General features: G+C 41.2%; 1 protein-coding gene across 1 annotated transcript in view; it reads left to right on the top strand.

Moving 5' to 3' along the window:
- Nucleotides 1-850: 850 nt before the first annotated feature.
- LOC117448533 (plasma membrane calcium-transporting ATPase 1-like) overlaps nt 851-18,512 on the top strand; it is a 38,246-nt gene continuing 20,584 nt past the window's right edge. Inside the window, exons 1-9 of the mRNA XM_071203338.1 lie at nt 851-1,046; nt 2,327-2,452; nt 6,738-6,908; nt 7,825-7,851; nt 8,995-9,135; nt 11,669-11,883; nt 13,529-13,771; nt 15,932-16,173; nt 16,449-16,686. Coding sequence (XP_071059439.1) covers nt 989-1,046; nt 2,327-2,452; nt 6,738-6,908; nt 7,825-7,851; nt 8,995-9,135; nt 11,669-11,883; nt 13,529-13,771; nt 15,932-16,173; nt 16,449-16,686 — 1,461 coding nt within the window. The 5' untranslated portion in view covers nt 851-988. The remainder of the gene's footprint in view (nt 1,047-2,326; nt 2,453-6,737; nt 6,909-7,824; nt 7,852-8,994; nt 9,136-11,668; nt 11,884-13,528; nt 13,772-15,931; nt 16,174-16,448; nt 16,687-18,512) is intronic.

The raw sequence follows: 18,512 nt of genomic DNA, 5'->3' as shown, positions 1-18,512 counted from the left end.
TTATACCCCTTAGTTCAGTGTATCTCAAACCTTTTCATACCAAGGACCACTTAACCAATACAAAAACACTCGCGGACCACCTAACTCCACAAATATCCCAAAACACATCGTTTTTCTAGAACAGATTATAAATCGCCTGAAAATGGTACAAACAAGTGGCAACATGTGTGACGAAGGTGTTGCCCTGAGCTTTATCATGCAATAGAAAGTGAAACTTAAGCTCATTTCATTGCGGAAATATTCCCGCGAGAGTGCGGAAAACGTAAATGTATTTATTTATTTCAAATGAGAAATGTTACCAATATACTCACGGACCACTAGGGGGCGCTCACGGACCACCAGTGGTCCGCGGACCACACTTTGAGAAGCACTGCCTTAGTTCTACATTTGGGACAACTAACCTCCTAAAGGAAGAAGCTTAAACTCTGAGTGCAGAGGGTGGCTGTCATCGTCCATTATAGAGCTGGAAGACCGCTCAGGGTCTCCAGGTTTAGATTTGTTTCATTAATCAATCTGCTGGAAGACTTAATGATCTGACTGGGAGAGTTTCTGCTCTTCAAAGACAGGGTACTAAACCATGACAGTAAAGAAAAAGACAGAGTCGACGATGATTACCATGGTTTTGTCAACGGCGAAATAGGACGCCGGTGCTCCTTTTTGCACACAGCTTCACAATTTGCTTCAAAGGTCAATTTTGAGTCCTTTGAGATATGGTTAAAAAAGCAGAGGTCACGACTCTAAGGTCGACACGGAACACTAAAGTCCAGCCTCTCGTTGTCTCTGTTCAGACTGCGGCAGTGCGGCCGGCGGCGTGGACGAGGACGGCGAGGCGGAGGCCGGCTGGATCGAGGGCGCCGCCATCCTGCTGTCGGTGGTCTGCGTGGTCCTGGTGACCGCCTTCAACGACTGGAGCAAAGAGAAGCAGTTTCGAGGCCTTCAGAACCGCATCGAGCAGGAGCAGAAGTTCACCGTGGTGCGAGGGGGGCAGATGCTCCAGATCCTGGTGTCGGAGATCGTCGTAGGGGACATCGCACAAGTCAAATATGGTGAGAGATCATAATGCATCGGCCAGTGGTGTAAAGACAAAACAAAGAATAATTCCAGTTGTTGTTTTTCGTCTAAATGCTGAGACTTTAAATCGTGTGTAATCTTAGAGCTGCACCAATATCTTAATAGCTGAATATCTTATTCAGGGGTGTCTGAGTTCATTCATTTCGCTTTTTGCTTACATGTTCCTGGTATTACAAAATACAAAATGACCCTTTCAATCTAAGTACAAGGATGTTTGTCATATAAAAAACACAGGAAAGGTTATTTCTATACATAGACTTAGAAAGAACACAACAAATTAGAATGACCAAAGGGCTCTCCAAAGTGACCTTGTTGGTGCTGCCGTGCCCTGAGCCCATTTCTGCTGCATTGTTTTCGCCCTTTTCTACACATAGAAAATACATTTGGTACAAGTTACAAATGTTCAAAGCTAATAGTGTTCTCTACTATAGTACATCAATTGACGAGCCATACATAGTCGATCGACACTCGAAGGCGTACAATATTTAAACCACAGTTATAACCAAAATGTAAAAAAAAAACTGAACAGCAGTGATTTTCCGAGTCTTCATTTCAGCAGAACATTGGCATGTTTAAAGAAAATGTTTTTTTTTTTTAAATGTGAGTATAGAAAGCTGCAGAAGATTTGATTCTTCTTTAGTTTACAGCATAACGAATCATCAGCAGTCAGAAGGTAAATTAAAGCAACACATTCTCACTCCCAACTCGTCCAATAGTGACGTTATGTCAGGTTCCCTTGGCGTCACCATCAAACACAGTGGGGAGCCCTTTAGCGTCGGTTTCCAACTATCAGGGCGTCCCATTGACTCGCATAGAGCTCCCTGAACGTTGGTAATAGACGAGTTGAGAAAAGCTCTCCGCAGATCCATTCTCCCAGTGTTTATCAACCTTATATCAAGCCACACTTATTGTTTTTCCTTCTTTATTTTAAATGTATAATGTCAGACTTTTTTCAGTTAGGGGGAGAGTAGGGGCTGAGAATACTGACATCTGTATTGAGTTGGGAGTGAGAATGTGTTGGAGAGAACCAAACGCATCAGCTATAGTACAGCTCATCATCGGCTGGAAGTTATATTGAATTTTTTTATTTCACATCTGTATTTAAATCTCAACATCACTATTTAAAAGTGGAATATTTAATTGTTGGTTGTTTTCCTCCATCTGTACCCATGTGACAGACTTGATGTTGTAACACAGAGACGTGATGAAGGAGAGCTGTTCTTACAGTGCACCTGTGTGTGTTTTGCGGTTCCAGGTGACCTCCTGCCGACTGACGGCATCCTGATTCAGGGCAACGATCTGAAGATTGATGAGAGCTCTCTGACCGGAGAGTCGGACCACGTGAAGAAGAGCGTTGACAAGGACCCCATGTTGCTGTCAGGTAATGAAGATCTTAATTATTTCAAGTCAAGTCAGTTTGCCAGTCGTCTTAACAATTTTACAGCATATCACACCGCCTGTTGTTTCTCGCCTTGCTTCAATAAGAAAAGAAAAAAAGACATTGAAATTGAAGAAACATCAGAAATAGCAGCCATTCATATTGATTCAACCAATTAGTTCATAATTCAGTTTTTACTAGAGCAGAACATTTTTCATGAATGTATCCTCTCACCAGATTGATGCATTTGACTTTGTAGGCCACAAAATACTCTTCATAAATGCAAGATTTGTTCAAAGTCAGGGAGTAAGTACATTATCCCGCTTATCACACGGTCACATACTAAATATACAAACTATTTCAAGGTTCTTTATTTTGTCATACGAACAAAGCTACCTTCTAGTCATGCCGATGAAAATCTTAGATCACAGGCTTCTCCAACAGTGCAACACAATAACACAGATAACATAAAAATATAGTACAAGTAAATAGTAAATACAAAAAGAAAAATAGTTTAAAAAAGTGAAATAATGCAATATTTGACTCCCAATATTAATTGAAATGGGACAACAACAACGTAACTTTAAATAACAGCTGCACTTACCGTATCAAGGTTTTCTGTAACTGTCAAAGTCTATTCACGTTTATTTTCCAACTAAGAAGTCCTTAAACACTGCCAGAGACCATACTGTGTTCCTGTTAGTGTTTACTTCCTGTCTGTATTCTCCTACTGTTCCCATTAGTCTTTGCTTCCTGTGTGTCTTCTTCTACTGTTCCCTTTAGTGTTTACTTCCTGTCTGTCTTCTTCTACTGTTCCCTTTAGTATTTACTTCCTGCCTGTCTTCTTCTACTGTTCCCTTTAGTGTTTACTTCCTGTGTGTCTTCTTCTACTGTTCCCTTTAGTGTTTACTTCCTGTCTGTCTTCTTCTACTGTTCCCGTTAGTGTATACTTCCTGTCTGTCTGTCTTCTTCTACTGTTCCCTTTAGTGTTTACTTCCTGTCTGTCTTCTTCTACTGTTCCCTTTAGTATTTACTTCCTGCCTGTCTTCTTCTACTGTTCCCTTTAGTGTTTTCTTCCTGTCTTTCTTCTTCTGCTGTTCCCTTTAGTGTTTACTTCCTGTCTGTCTTCTTCTACTGTTCCCGTTGGTGTATACTTCCTGTCTGTCTGTCTTCTTCTTCTGTTCCCTTTAGTGTTTACTTCCTGTCTGTCTTCTTCTACTGTTCCCTTTAGTATTTACTTCCTGCCTGTCTTCTTCTACTGTTCCCTTTAGTGTTTTCTTCCTGTCTTTCTTCTTCTGCTGTTCCCTTTAGTGTTTACTTCCTGCCTGTCTTCTTCTGCTGTTCCCTTTAGTGTTTACTTCCTGTCTGTCTTCTTCTGCTGTTCCCGTTAGTGTTTACTTCCTGTCTGTCTTCTTCTGCTGTTCCCGTTAGTGTCTACTTCCTGTCTGTCTTCTTCTGCTGTTCCCGTTAGTGTTTTCTTCCTGTCTTTCTTCTTTTGCTGTTCCCTTTAGTGCAGTGTTTCTCAAACTTTTTCATACCAAGGACCACTTAACCAATAAAAAAACACTCGCGGACCACCTAACTCCACAAATATCCAAAATCACATTTTGTAATCTGTTCTAGCATAATCAGGCTACAGCCGTTGTGTATTTTATTGTGAAGCACTAAATGGTCTTAGAAAAATATGGACTCTTTGTAGATATCTACTAAACTAAAGCAAATAAAGAGAGTAGGTCTGTTATACTGAGTGATATATATTATACACACTGCTCTGCTTTCTGCACGGACCTCACAGCTGTTCTCACTGTAAACATCGCGTCGCGATGAAAGCAGTTAATAAAATAATATCCAGGGGATGCATGCAGAGCTGTCATTGGCTGAGATAAGTCCGGCCGTGCGTCACGCCTCCACCGTTCCCGGAAATGCATCCGCGGAGGAGCCGTGGAGGAACCATCAGTGTATCCTCGGTTATAGCTCCTCCAGAGAGCCTCCTCGACGCTCGATCTTCGGTCCTCGGTGTGCATTTAGAGAAATGAGACGTCCTTCAAAATGGCGCGCTGAAATTCATTTCCGGGTCACTACCGGAGGACCGAGGAGTCGAGGAGGGGAGATTTGAGTATTGAGAAGCCTCTTTACTGTCTGTCTTCTTCTGCTGTTCCCTTTAGTGTTTACTTCCTGTCTGTCTTCCTCTGCTGTTCCCTTTAGTGTTTACTTCCTGTCTGTCTTCTTCTACCGTTCCCTTTAGTGTTTACTTCCTGTGTGTCTTCTTCTACTGTTCCCTTTAGTGTTTACTTCCTGCGTGTCTTCTTCTACCGTTCCCTTTAGTGTTTACTTCCTGTTTGTCTTCTGCTGTTCCCTTTAGTGTTTACTTCCTGTCTGTCTTCTTCTGTTCCCTTTAGTGTTTACTTCCTGTGTGTCTTCTTCTACTGTTCCCTTTAGTGTTTACTTCCTGTATGTCTTCTTCTGCTGTTCCCGTTAGTGTTTACTTCCTGTCTTTCTTCTTCTGCTGTTCCCTTTAGTGTATACTTCCTGTCTGTCTTCTTCTGCTGTTCCCTTTAGTGTTTACTTCCTGTCTTTCTTGTTCTGCTGTTCCCTTTAGTGTATACTTCCTGTCTGTCTTCTTCTGCTGTTCCCGTTAGTGTTTTCTTCCTGTCTTTCTTCTTCTGTTCCCTTTAGTGTTTACTTCCTGTATGTCTTCTTCTGCTGTTCCCTTTAGAGTTTACTTCCTGTCTGTCTTCTTCTGTTCCCTTTAGTTTTTACTTCCTGTCTGTCTTCTTCTGTTCCCTTTAGTGTTTACTTCCTTAGTGTCTTCTTCTACTGTTCCCTTTAGTGTTTACTTCCTGTATGTCTTCTTCTGCTGTTCCCTTTAGTGTTTACTTCCTGTCTTTCTTGTTCTGCTGTTCCCTTTAGTGTTTACTTCCTGTCTGTCTTCTTCTGTTCCCTTTAGTGTTTACTTCCTTAGTGTCTTCTTCTACTGTTCCCTTTAGTGTTTACTTCCTGTATGTCTTCTTCTGCTGTTCCTGTTAGTGTTTACTTCCTGTCTTTCTTGTTCTGCTGTTCTCTTTAGTGTTTTCTTCCTGTCTTTCTTCTTCTGCTGTTCCCTTTAGTGTTTACTTCCTGTCTGTCTTCTTCTGCTGTTCCCTTTAGTGTTTACTTCCTGTCTCTCTTCTTCTGCTGTTCCCTTTAGTGTTTACTTCCTGTCTGTCTTCATCTGCTGTTCCATTTAGTGTTTACTTCCTGTCTGTCTTCTTCTACTGTTCCCTTTAGTATTTACTTCCTACCTGTATTCTTCTACCGTTCCCTTTAGTGTTTACTTCCTGCGTGTCTTCTTCTACTATTCCCTTTAGTGTTTACTTCCTGTGTGTCTTCTTCTACTGTTCCCTTTAGTGTTTACTTCCTGTATGTCTTCTTCTGCTGTTCCCTTTAGTGTCTACTTTCTGTCTGTCTTCTTCTGCTGTTCCCTTTAGTGTTTACTTCCTGTCTGTCTTCTTCTGTTCTCTTTAGTATTTACTTCCTGTGTGTCTTCTTCTGCTGTTCCTGTTAGTGTTTACTTTCTGTCTGTCTTCTTCTGCTGTTCCCTTTAGTGTTTACTTCCTGTCTGTCTTCTTCTGTTCTCTTTAGTGTTTACTTCCTGTGTGTCTTCTTCTGCTGTTCCCTTTAGTGTTTACTTCCTGTCTGTCTTCTTCTGCTGTTCCCTTTAGTGTTTGCTTTCTGTCTTTCTTCTTCTGCTGTTCCCTTTAGTGTTTACTTCCTGTCTGTCTTCTTCTGCTGTTCTCTTTAGTGTTTACTTCCTGTCCGTCCTCTTCTGCTGTTCCCGTTAGTGTTTACTTCCTGTCTTTCTTCTTCTGCTTTTCCCTTTAGTGATTACTTCCTGTCTGTCTTCTTCTGCTGTTCTCTTTAGTGTTTACTTCCTGTCCGTCTTCTTCTGCTGTTCTCGTTAGTGTTTACTTCCTGTCTTTCTTCTTCTGCTGTTCCCTTTAGTGTTTACTTCCTGTCTGTCTTCTTCTGCTGTTCCCTTCAGTGTTTACTTCCTGTATGTCTTTTTCTACTGGTCCCTTTAGTGTTTAGTCTTCCAACGCATCGTCCAATGCTCCGTCTTTTAACCTCTTTCCTTCTCTCCCATGATCTTCCTTAGCAATGGGTGCTATTGCTTATTAACAATCTCTGAAATGTCCAAATTGACCAATCAGAATCGAGTATTCAACTTAGCCATATAATAATCGTGTTTAATAATGTCTATCTCAATATTAACGGAAGTAATTGTGATTCGCCTTAATCTCTCTCCCAGGTACCCATGTGATGGAGGGCTCCGGTAAGATGCTGGTCACGGCTGTGGGGGAAAACTCTCAGACTGGGATCATCTTCACGCTGCTCGGCGCTAGTGAAGACAGTGATGTGGACGAGAAGGCTCAGAAAGAAAAGAAGGAGAAGAAAAAGAAGGAGAGGAAAGACAAGAAAAGTAAGTTCAGAGAACAAAGGGATCGGTTTAATAAGATTACTGTTAGGGGTTAACAATGTCAACGTCATCATGTGTTTTAAGCTTGCAGATACAATTCTAAGTCTTTAAGATTGTCAATGGAAAACAAAAGAAATACAGTACAGATAAATACAAAATAAGAGGTATTCAAAACCTTAAATAAGGAAATAAACAAAATGTAGAAACTATACAAGAGAATTTCAAGATGGAGATGTTTTGCACACTTGTCAGGACTGGTGAACAATTTGATATTTTGGGGGCTTTCATAATTGATGCAAGTGAAATGTCTCTACAGTATAGCACCCCATACAAATTTCTTAACAAGCAGCCCCTCATTGTACTTTCACCTACAAGTCTGAAGTTTGGTAGGCCAACGTAGCATGATGAGATGCACAAGCAACCCTCTTGGAGACATACTGTAAACCCAACAGGAGGTCGGCCATTTTAAATGTATGTACAACACCTGGCCATTTTTTGCACTTTTTCAGCCCCATATTTGAGCTAACTCCTACAGTTTCATTCGGATCGACTTTAAATGTGGTCAGTATCATGTAAAGACCACGAGGATCAAAAGTTATCATACGCTTTTTGTCTACATCATGTCTTTTAACTTGTTTTAGCGCCTACCGTATTTACAATGTTGTTTTTAAACTATTCTGTATCTCTTTTATGCATGGTTTTTATGAATCTGTTATTCCATTTTGTTTATTTATTTTGTTCCTTTCTGTTGTCTTCTTGTTAAGTGTTAATGATGACGTAAAGCACAATAATTGCCTGAAAATGTGCTTTATAAATAAACGTACCTTACCTTACCTTACTAACGTCCTAGCCGTTGCGTGCCGGCAAAAAAGCACCTTTCGGCAAAATCAACTAACTGTTGCATGTTTTTCTCTTACAGGTAAAAAAGAGGAGAAAGCAAAGAAAGGTGAGCAACACAAAGCTGCTTTAGTTCTGTGAGGTAGTATATGACTGGTTCCAGGTCCCTGTCCGGTCTTCCTGGTTCTCCCGCATGGTGCAGTGTGCGTCCCTCTGGACAGCAGCAGGTGCTCCTGACTCTGTTGCTGGTGATTAGGACCAGGCAGATTATCGGCCTTAAGCTCGGCAGCTGCTTTCTTCTCCTGCCTGCCTGTCCCCTAATAAACTCATTACTGAGATGGGATCAGCATGCTCTCACACACAGAGAAACAAACACACACACCGACAGATACCCTCACTCTCCAGGGCTTCTTCTAATCCGGCCCGTGCACCCTCCCACTGCCTGACAGATTGAACTCTGTTTGAAGTCACACACTGAACGAAGGACCCTTCTGTGAGGTGAAGAGTTATGAATACACAGCCTCAGGACAAACGTCCCTCTCTGCGGCAGAAAGAGGAACTGCTGTAACTTTATTCAACTCATATTCTTTATCAGCAGGGAAACTCCAATTCTTCTTTGGTGGCATTCTTTTTTGTAAACGACAACTCTAACTGTGATGTTTGTGAGCTGCTTAGTTTTTGCAAAGTCCCTGTAAATCAGTGTTTCTCAAACTTTTTCATACCAAGGACCACTTAACCAATAAAAGAACACTCGCGGACCACCTAACTCCACAAATATCCAAAAACACATCGTTTTTTACAAATTGCCTGAAAATTGTACAAACAAGTGGCAACATGTGTGATGAAGGTGTTTATCTGGGCTATATCATGCAATCGAAAGTGAAACTTAAGCTCGTTCCATTGCGGAGATATTCCCGCGAGAGTGTGAAAAACTTAAATAAATTTATTTATTTCAAATGTGAAATTTTACCAATATACTCACGGACCACTAGGGGGCGCTCACGGACCACCAGTGGTCCGCGGACCACACTTTGAGAAGCACTGCTGTAAATCAACAACAACTCTTCACATCAACCGTTTTCTAGAGACGGGTGCATTTGATCCTAATGTAACCTTCAAGTTGTTAAAGTCTATCACAAGAATAAATATCTGTCTTAATTGGCTCAGATAACTATTTGTCGATTATATATTTTTATATAATGGAGGAACAAAATGCATCTTTACGTGTGTTTAATTCCCTTGTTTTCTGTAGGAAAAAACAAGGATGGAGGACCGGTGGAGATGCAGCCGCTCAACGATGATGGAGAACCGGAGAAGAAGAAAAACCTCAAAAAGGAGAAGTCCGTCCTCCAGGGGAAGCTGACCAAACTGGCTGTGCAGATCGGAAAAGCAGGTACGATACCAATCGGATGACTCAGTATCATCAGTATCATCAGTATCATAGTACTCTTCATCAATGAAGCAATCCATTTCACTTTGGTTGTAAAGATGATGACGCCACATGGGTTTAATTCACTTTGAACAGGAACTTGTATTGTTATTCCTCTCTTTCAGAGCTTTTTCATATTAGGGCTCCTTGTAATGTGCTAGGGCTAATTTCATGTGCATGATGCGAGTTGATTTAGTTTGACATGTGTTATTAGACCCATATTACACTGTAATTACATTGTTATAACTCCCATATTACATGGTTATTACACTGTTATTAGACCTATTTTACACACGGACACATCTTGTCAAATAAATATATCCCCAGGATACAGAAACCGTTTTATGGTTAAGCGCCTACTACACAACAAGCAAATAGTTAAATATGAGATTAAGGATCTGCTATGACTTCATATTGTTATTATACACTGAACACAAATATAAACGCAACACTTTTGTTTTTGCTCCCATTTTTCATGAGATGAACTCAAAGATCTAAAACATTTTCTATATACACAAAATAACCGTTTCTCTCAAATATTGTTCACAAATCTGAAAAGATCTGTGATCGTGAGCACTTCTCCTTTGCCGAGATAATCCATCCCACCTCACAGGCGTGGCTAGTGCTGCGTACCTGGACTCACATTCAGGTTCAGGTCCGGACTCAAGTCCAGAGGTTCAGGTTCAGGTCCGGACTTATAAGTCCGGACCTGAACCCATGGCTTGTGTCAAGTTGTGCGAGTAACTAAAGTGAACTTATTGTGAGCTAATTATCAATTGAAATTAACTCATAAACAACTGAAATTCAAACTCGTCAGGTTTATTGTGCTCCCTTCCAACTTGTGTCTACATTTCTCTAAAAAGTACAAATGTAAAAAAAACACTTTTTTCCACTTAGTCTACAAATGACTTATGTTATGACAGCAACTACAGTGAACTACTACAAAGTTCAATATAATAATAATAATAATAATGTTTACATTATACAGTACATACTACATACATAGTGATGTACATACATACTGTTAGAAATTAAAATCAATGTTGATATGGCGTAATTTTGAATTAAATACACTATTTAATTTAAATCAGTTTTATTCTGAAAATCCGGAAGTTCACACTATTTACTTAATACTTTTATTCTGAAAATTCTTCACTTCCGGTTAGCATTAGCATGTGGGGAAATGCTACGTCTTCAAACCGTGAATCGAAGGTGAAATGACATGTGATGTTGTACACTGAGCACACTGGGATTAGCACTCATTTATTGACACTGAATCACGTTTATCAGGGAATGTTTAAATAACCACAGACACCAGAATATACGTAAGTGCTAGTTTTTTTGCGAGTCCAAGTACCGGTTCCTGACGTTCCGGTTTTAACCGGACTTGAACCGAAACTTTTTACAAGTCCAGTACCGGTTCGGCGTACCGGTACGCAGCACTAGGCGTGGCATATCAAGATGCTGATTAGACAGCATGATTATTGCACAGGTGTGCCTTAGGCTGGCCACAATAAAAGGCCACTCTGAAACGTGCCTTTTTGCTTTATTGCGGGGGTCTGGGGGGGGGGTCCGAAAACCTGGCAGTATCTGGTGTGAGGGGTAGGGGTAGGGTTAGGGTTAGGGTAATGTTGTGAATCGAGTGGCCCATGGTGGTGGTGGGGTTATGGTATGGGCAGGCGTATGTAATGGACGACGAACACAGGCCACTCGATTCACAACATTACCCTAACCCTAACCCTACCCCTACCCCTCACATCAGATACTGACTGGTTTTCGGACCCCCCCAGACCCCCCCAATAAAGCAAAAATGCACGTTTTAGAGTGGCCTTTTATTGTGGCCAGCCTAAGGCACACCTGTGCAATAATCATGCTGTCTAATCAGCATCTTGATATGCCACACCTGTGAGGTGGGATGGATTATCTCGGCAAAGGAGAAGTGCTCACTATCACACATTTTTGCAGATTTGTGAACAATATTTGAGAGAAATGGTTATTTTGTGTTTATAAAAAATGTTTTAGATCTTTGAGTTCATCTCATGAAAAATGGGAGCAAAAACAAAAGTGTTGCGTTTATATTTTTGTTCAGTGTATTTCTGTATGTGACACATAGAGCCTATATACACCCCTATTGTCTTATCATACACTAAAAGCGGTTGCCTTTGTGTAGATCCATGATAGTTAGGATAAGAACAGTGACTTCAAACTCTCTCCAAGGGTTTGTCCTTTTTGTGGACCGTAGAAAACACTTCCTTGATTACTCTGAGTCTATGAGGAAAACAGGCTTTTTATTTGTACTGAAACTCTCAGTGTCATCTCTAGGCATTGACAATCCTAACCTCTCCTTACTGTGCTCAGCATGTGTTGTGCTTATGATCAGGTTTATATCTTTATATGCGCCATCTACACCAAAGCAAATTCCTCGTTTACTTGGTAATAAAACCGATCCTGATTCTGAACTAACTTTCATCGTCTCTCTTTGTCTTTCTGTCTTCAGGTCTGTTCATGTCGTCCATCACTGTCGTCATCCTCATCACTCGCTTCCTGATCGACACCTTCTGGATTCAGGGCGTCACGTGGACCAGCGAGTGTGTTCCCGTCTACGTTCAGTTCTTCGTCAAGTTCTTCATCATCGGCGTGACGGTGCTAGTGGTGGCCGTGCCTGAAGGTCTTCCTCTGGCCGTCACTATCTCCCTGGCCTACTCGGTCAAGGTGTGTTAGTCTATAACATCACTTATATATCAGGACATATTGGCAGCGCTCAAAAGACTTGTAGCGTCAAGAACTCCCAATGAGGTTTGGACAAAACTTTGAGTTGAATCAATGTAGAATAATCAATATGAAATACCTGAGAATATTCAACAAAAATATAACACAACCAGGACTAAAGGAACAGAGAGTATTTGACAATAAAATGGATTTAAAAACTGGGAAATTCTAATAAAGGCATGACAGAAACAACAAAGGCCTTTAGTGATAGAAACGGTGTTGAAGGGGGAGACCAAGTGGTGGACCTGTGTTCCTTGAGCCATATTTTAACCCACGTGCTTTTATTTTATATACGATTTTGTAAAAACTTTCTACAGAGCTAATGCCAATATATCACGACATATTGTCACTGCTCAAAAGACTTGTAGCGTCAAGAACTCCCAATGAGGTTTGTCGCTGATGGACCAAAGAGTGCATTTAGTGATAGAACTAGGGATGGGTGGCGCAGTGGTCTGTGCATCCGATCATCAGATCAAGGGGGAGTGCTGGGGAACTCCAGTTCGAAACCCGCTCCCACCGCCACTGCGTCAGGCCGTTGTGTCCTTGGGCAAGACACTTCACCTGGATTTGCTCCTGTGGGTATTGTCCACAGTACATGTATAATACCAATGTAAAAGCGCCTCGATGACCTCGAGGCGTGAAGATGGACGGTGTGGCGCAGTGCGCTGTGCAATGATCATCAGATCAAGGGGTGAAACGCTGCTGCGTCTGTAAAGCCGGTGGGTCCTTGGGCAAGACCCTTCACCTGAACTTGCTCCTGTGGGTATTGTCCACAGTATCTGACCATTGCATGTATGATGTGCAATGTGTGTATATGTAAAGCGCTTTGAGTCATTGATAATGCGCTATAATAAATGTAAGGAATTATTATTATTATTATAGAACCAGCATTAAAGGGGAGGACTTGGCCTGTAAGTTCCTCGAGCCGGATCTTAACCCACGTACTGTTATGTTTATATGATTTTGTAAAAATGCTCTACAGTTTTAAAGTTCTAATGCCATTTTAATGTAATCTTTAGCACTCAGCAGCACCCATAATGGTCTTTGGCTCTCCCCTGTTGGAGCAATGACCACTTTGGAAAGTAGGCTGATGGACCAGAGAGTACATTAATTGATAGCAACTGTATTAAAGGGGGAGACCAAGGGGAGGACTTGGCCTGTAGGTTCCTCGAACTGGATTTGAACCCACGTACTGTTATTTTCTATAAGAATTTGTAAAAATGTAAAGTCATTTTTAGCACTCAGAATGTTTTTTGGCTCTTCGTGCTTGGAGCAATGACCACTTTGGAAAGAAGGCTAATAACTAACCTGAATCTCCTCCTAGAGCTCCATTGAGTTCTTTGTAACCAAATGTCTCTCAGAGGGGCGTGGGGAGGGGCTCCTTATTTTCATCTAAAGTAACAGACAGAGAATCAGCACTTTGGAAACAGGGCTGAAACAGAGGGGATTATGGGATGCTGCGATGATCGGTTTGGTGTTTCAGCCAATCAGAGACAGGCTCTGGATATATCTGAGACCTGTGATATATTGATGAAAAACAGTATAATAAGGGACTTCTAAGTAACGCTGCGTTTCTTATTTATTCCAGAAAATGATGAAGGACAACAACCTGGTCCGCCACCTGGACGCTTGCGAGACGATGGGCAACGCTACGGCCATCTGCTCCGACAAGACCGGCACGCTCACTATGAACCGCATGACGGTGGTGCAGGCCTACGTCGCGGGACAATATTACAAAAGGTTGCCGGATCCGAAAGACATCCCGGCATCAGCCATGGACCTGCTCATCCAGGGAATAGGGGTCAACTGCGCCTACACCACCAAGATTATGGTGAGTGGGTAAAAATAGCCGGCCGTTCATGAAGCACCATGAGAGTTAAGCATTTGGCGGAGAGGGCGGGTTGGTTTCATCTGATCACTGCAAGGATCACAGCACATGCATACATGATACCAACAGGTGTAGCTTTTAGGGTTTAAGTTCTGTCCAACACACTTTCAGCAGCTAATAGCTTATATTCAATTAAAGACTCAAGATGCAAAGGCTTAATTGTCATTTGCACAGTAGCTAGTGTTATGGCAAGGGAACTGAATGAAAGTTTGAGGCTCCTCCAACAGTGCAACATAAATATACTGATTAAAACTGAACCGTGAACTTTAATTAAGTATATATTATGTCAACAAATTAACAAAAGTTAAACATGTTTTATTTAAACTTAATATTATTGCTTTCAACTAACCTAGTACATTTATGTGAGACCTGTTGACCTAATACATTTAAGTCAAAGTTTCAGTTTTTGTGTGTATATAGGACATAAAACAATAAAACAAATTATAATAATAATAGTGCAAGAAGAAACAGAGTAGAAATGAAATTGTGCAAGACTATGTAGCAAGACGAGGTGATAAGTAATCGAAACATTCCTCATAGTGCACAATGCTTCTTTTATATTTTACTATTTATTTAGTTTTCTTAATACTTATGCTTCATCTTTATCACTTTTTTTTTAACCCCTGATGAGGTTGCATGCCGTCCAAAAAACGTCCAATTTTTTTTGTAAACAGGGGGGAGAATATCATGTCCAAAGATCCAGCCCAGGCCCTTGCATTTTCTCCATTTCCATCTTAATTCTTCTTCTTTTACTCCGTTTCAACCCATTACATTCTCAGTGTCAGAGAGTATAGCATCCCAAATCAACCCCTCCTCCTGTATCCTAGATATTATCCTTATTAAGCTGTTCAACTATTTTCCACTGCTGGCAATGTTTTTATAGCAATACTTGTATTTTGTTTGGTCTGGCCTTTTGCAGACAGTTTTAAATTTGCCATTGTTAAAGCCCCTGTCACACTGTCCCGAAATGTACACCCGATGGACACACTAATATTGAATTGTGAATTTCGCACGAAGATGGCCCCGAACCACACACGAAGGCAACATTTACATTACATTTAAGACATACAACTGCAACGAAAGTAACACAAACAATTATTTTACAATACTATGATACTGCACTAATATCTTCAGACTTTGTTCTTTACTTTATCCGTCTTTATATGTAGAAGATATTACGTGTTCTCCGTCATGTTGTTGTTTCCATAGCAACAACAACTTCCTGTCAACTCGCCTTCAAAATAATATATTATATCCTTTTCAGTTTCACAGAACACAAATTGGGTTATTTACATAATATGTTTACATGATTTTGTTGTGCAATAAAACAACCCGATGGACACACGATAAAGGAAATGTTCAAATTCGGCTATGATCGTAGTAACATCGGGCCGTTCGCGAGGGCATCTTAAGCCATCGTATGACCGCCGGTGGAGTTTCTCAGGCTCCGGCATCAACTTCGTGAGCGGTGGCAAAATCTTTGGCATGCCAAAAGATTGCCGAAGGACCTTGCGAAGGTTCATTTTCGTGTTGAATTCGTGTGTCAATTTTGCCCATCGTGAGGGCATCTTGTTATCATCGGTGCCATCGGGCATTCGCCCCGATCAGAGTGAGGGCGAATGCACCGATGATAACAAGAAGATGACACGACTTGACAAGATGCCCTCATGAGTGCCTTACGAAGTTGCCGCTCACGAAGTTGCTGCCGGAGCCTGAGAAACTCCACCGGCGGTCATACGATGGCTTAGATGCCCTCACGAATGGCCCGATGTTGCTACGATCACAGCCGAATTTGAACATTTCCTTTATCGTGTGTCCATCGGGTGTCAATTTCGGGACAGTGTGACAGGGGCTTAACCCATTACTAAAGAATACTAGTTGGAACCCTGTCCTTAAGTTACAACAGCCTAATCTCCAGAAGGGCTTCTTTCTATCTAAGGTCCTTGACATTAAACATATCTGTTTTCTGTTTGTTTAAATCTGTTTTTTGGTCCTGTGCTGCTGCCTTTATGAGTTTGATTCCCACACAAGATACAGATTTGTCATGATATAAATGAACCGCCTGCTGTGCTGTAACCCCCTCTCTGCTGCTGTTTCCTGCAGCCTCCAGAGAAGGAGGGCGGGCTGCCTCGCCAAATAGGAAACAAGACTGAATGTGCCTTACTGGGATTCTCCCTCGACCTGAACCGAGACTACCAGGCCGTCCGCAACGCAATCCCAGAAGAGAAACTGTTCAAGGTCTACACCTTCAACTCTGTGAGGAAGTCCATGAGCACCGTGCTGAAGAACTACGATGGCAGCTATCGAATGTTCAGCAAGGGCGCCTCTGAGATCCTGCTCAGGAAGTACGTTTGGGAGTACTTTTGTACTTTTACTTAAAGTTCACCTATTATGCAAAATCCACTTTTTCATGTATTTTATACATAAACATGTGTCCCCTCAGTATATAGATTATTGATGAAAAACAGTATAATAGGGGACCTTTAAGTAAGATGTCGAATTAAGCACTTTTACTTGTAACAAGTTAAATAACGAATCTGAGTACTTCTTCCACACCGCTGCTCACACAACTCTGCGCTCAGTTATATGATGATTTCATGACTCCTTCCTGTTGTTAAAGGTGCTGTAAGATCCTGACCACTACCGGCACACCCAAACCCTTCAAATCTCAACACCGAGAAGACCTGGTGAAGCAGGTGATCGAGCCGATGGCGTCGCAGGGCCTCAGGACCATCTGCCTCGCCTACAGAGACTTCCCCGCCGCTGAGGGAGAGCCCGACTGGGAAGACGAGGTGCACATCCTCACCGGACTCACCTGCCTCGGCGTGGTCGGCATCGAAGACCCTGTCCGACCTGAGGTACGTCAGATCAGTTGTTATCTACGCGCATCCACATTAATGATCAGATATTGCCGTTTAAAGAAAAACTTACGAAATACTAAACACAACTCTAAACTCTTAAACAAAAAGATTTGAAGCCATTCGGCGTTTCTTGGGTACATTTTCTCATCCAGATTTCACCATGCGGTCTCAATCGTGCGGTTAATAAATAGTTTGCCTTCCACTCATCGTGAAAACCTGTCACCTGTCGTCTATTAAAGTGCCAAAACCACGCCTATGTGACGCCACCATAATAATGCATTGATAGTCGGCATCAATCAAAATATTCATATTATTTCATTATAAATATAAATAAGATAGAAATGCAAAATGGCTTCAACACCAGTCTTCACATAGGGTAAAGTGCAAACTAGAAAATGCAATTCCTGAAGAGATTGCGGTGGGAATACAAAAATCGAAGTTATGTATGGGGGAGGAGCTAAAGTTTGGGGGGCGGAGCAAAGCTTCACCAATGAAACATGAACTCTGTGCTGAGTGCGATGATATTTCCAACGAAAGACTATGGCAAACTGTTCATAAGTTGTGTACATTTAAAGAGTTTGACAATTATCTTAATAGGGGAACATTTTGAAGAATTATGGTTAATATTTATGGAATTATGAAAGATGTCTAGAGTAATAGCGGGCATGTCCTAATTGAGCTGCACGTTTTAATGTATCAATGGAGTTTATGCGATGTAAAATGTGAGAAACAAAGGCAAGGCAAGGCAAGTTTATTTATATAGCACCATTCAACACAAGGCAATTCAAGTCAAGTTTAGTCTGCAATTGAAATGGGAACTGAACAATCTGGTGCCACTAAATGTTTTTAAAGCTCGGTTGGATGCTACTCAATCGGAAGCTGTTGGTACCTGCTCATGTGGATAGTTATTGTAAATTGTAATCCCTGTAATGATGCTGTAAGATGTCCTTTTGTTGTTCTGTTTATGTTTTTATGTTTCATGTGGAACCTACTTGAGCAGGTCTCCCTTGAAAAAGAGATCAATGATCTCAATGGGATACACCTGGATAAATAAAGGTCTGAAATTAAATGAAATGAAGATGCTTTACAAAAATGAAAGACATTCAGACAAAGGCATCTAAAAACAGTCATTAAAAAGAAAAGATAATAAAAGAAACATTAAAAGAAAAAACACATGAATACAAATTACATGAATAAAAAGTTACAGTGCAGTTTAAGATATGAATAGTTAACACAGAAGTTCCACTTTACTGATGAACACAACGGCTCAGTTTCAATTAAAAGCAGCGACAAAAAGAAAAGTCTTCAGCCTGGATTTAAAAGTAGTCAGAGTTGCAGCGGACCTGCAGGTTTCTGGGAGCTTGTTCCAGATGTTTGGAGCATAATAACTGAACGCTGCTTTACCATGTTTAGTTCTGACTCTGGGGACAGAAAGCTGACCAGTCCCTGAAGACCTGAGAGATCTGGATGGTTCATAATTTAGCAGGAGGTCAGAAATGTATTTTGGGCCTAAACCATTCAGTGCTTTATAAACCAGCAGCAGTATTTTGAAATCTATTCTTTGACACACAGGAAGCCAGTGTAAAGACTTCAGAGCAGGAGTGATGTGATCCACTTTCTTAGTGTTAGTGAGGACTCGAGCAGCGGCGTTCTGAATCAGCTGCAGCTTCCTAATAGATGTTTTAGTGAGACCTGTGAAGACACCATTGCAGTAGTCCAGTCTACTGAAGATAAAAGCATGGACAAGTTTTTCCAAATCCTGCTGTGACATTAGTCTTTTAATCCTAGATATGTTCTTTAGGTGATAGTAGGCTGATTTAGTA

This window comes from Pseudochaenichthys georgianus, chromosome 6, assembly GCF_902827115.2.
Source record: "Pseudochaenichthys georgianus chromosome 6, fPseGeo1.2, whole genome shotgun sequence".
NCBI lineage: Eukaryota > Metazoa > Chordata > Actinopteri > Perciformes > Channichthyidae > Pseudochaenichthys > Pseudochaenichthys georgianus.
The sequence above is the reverse complement of the archived record's forward strand: the minus strand, read 5'-3'. Positions and strand labels throughout refer to the sequence as shown.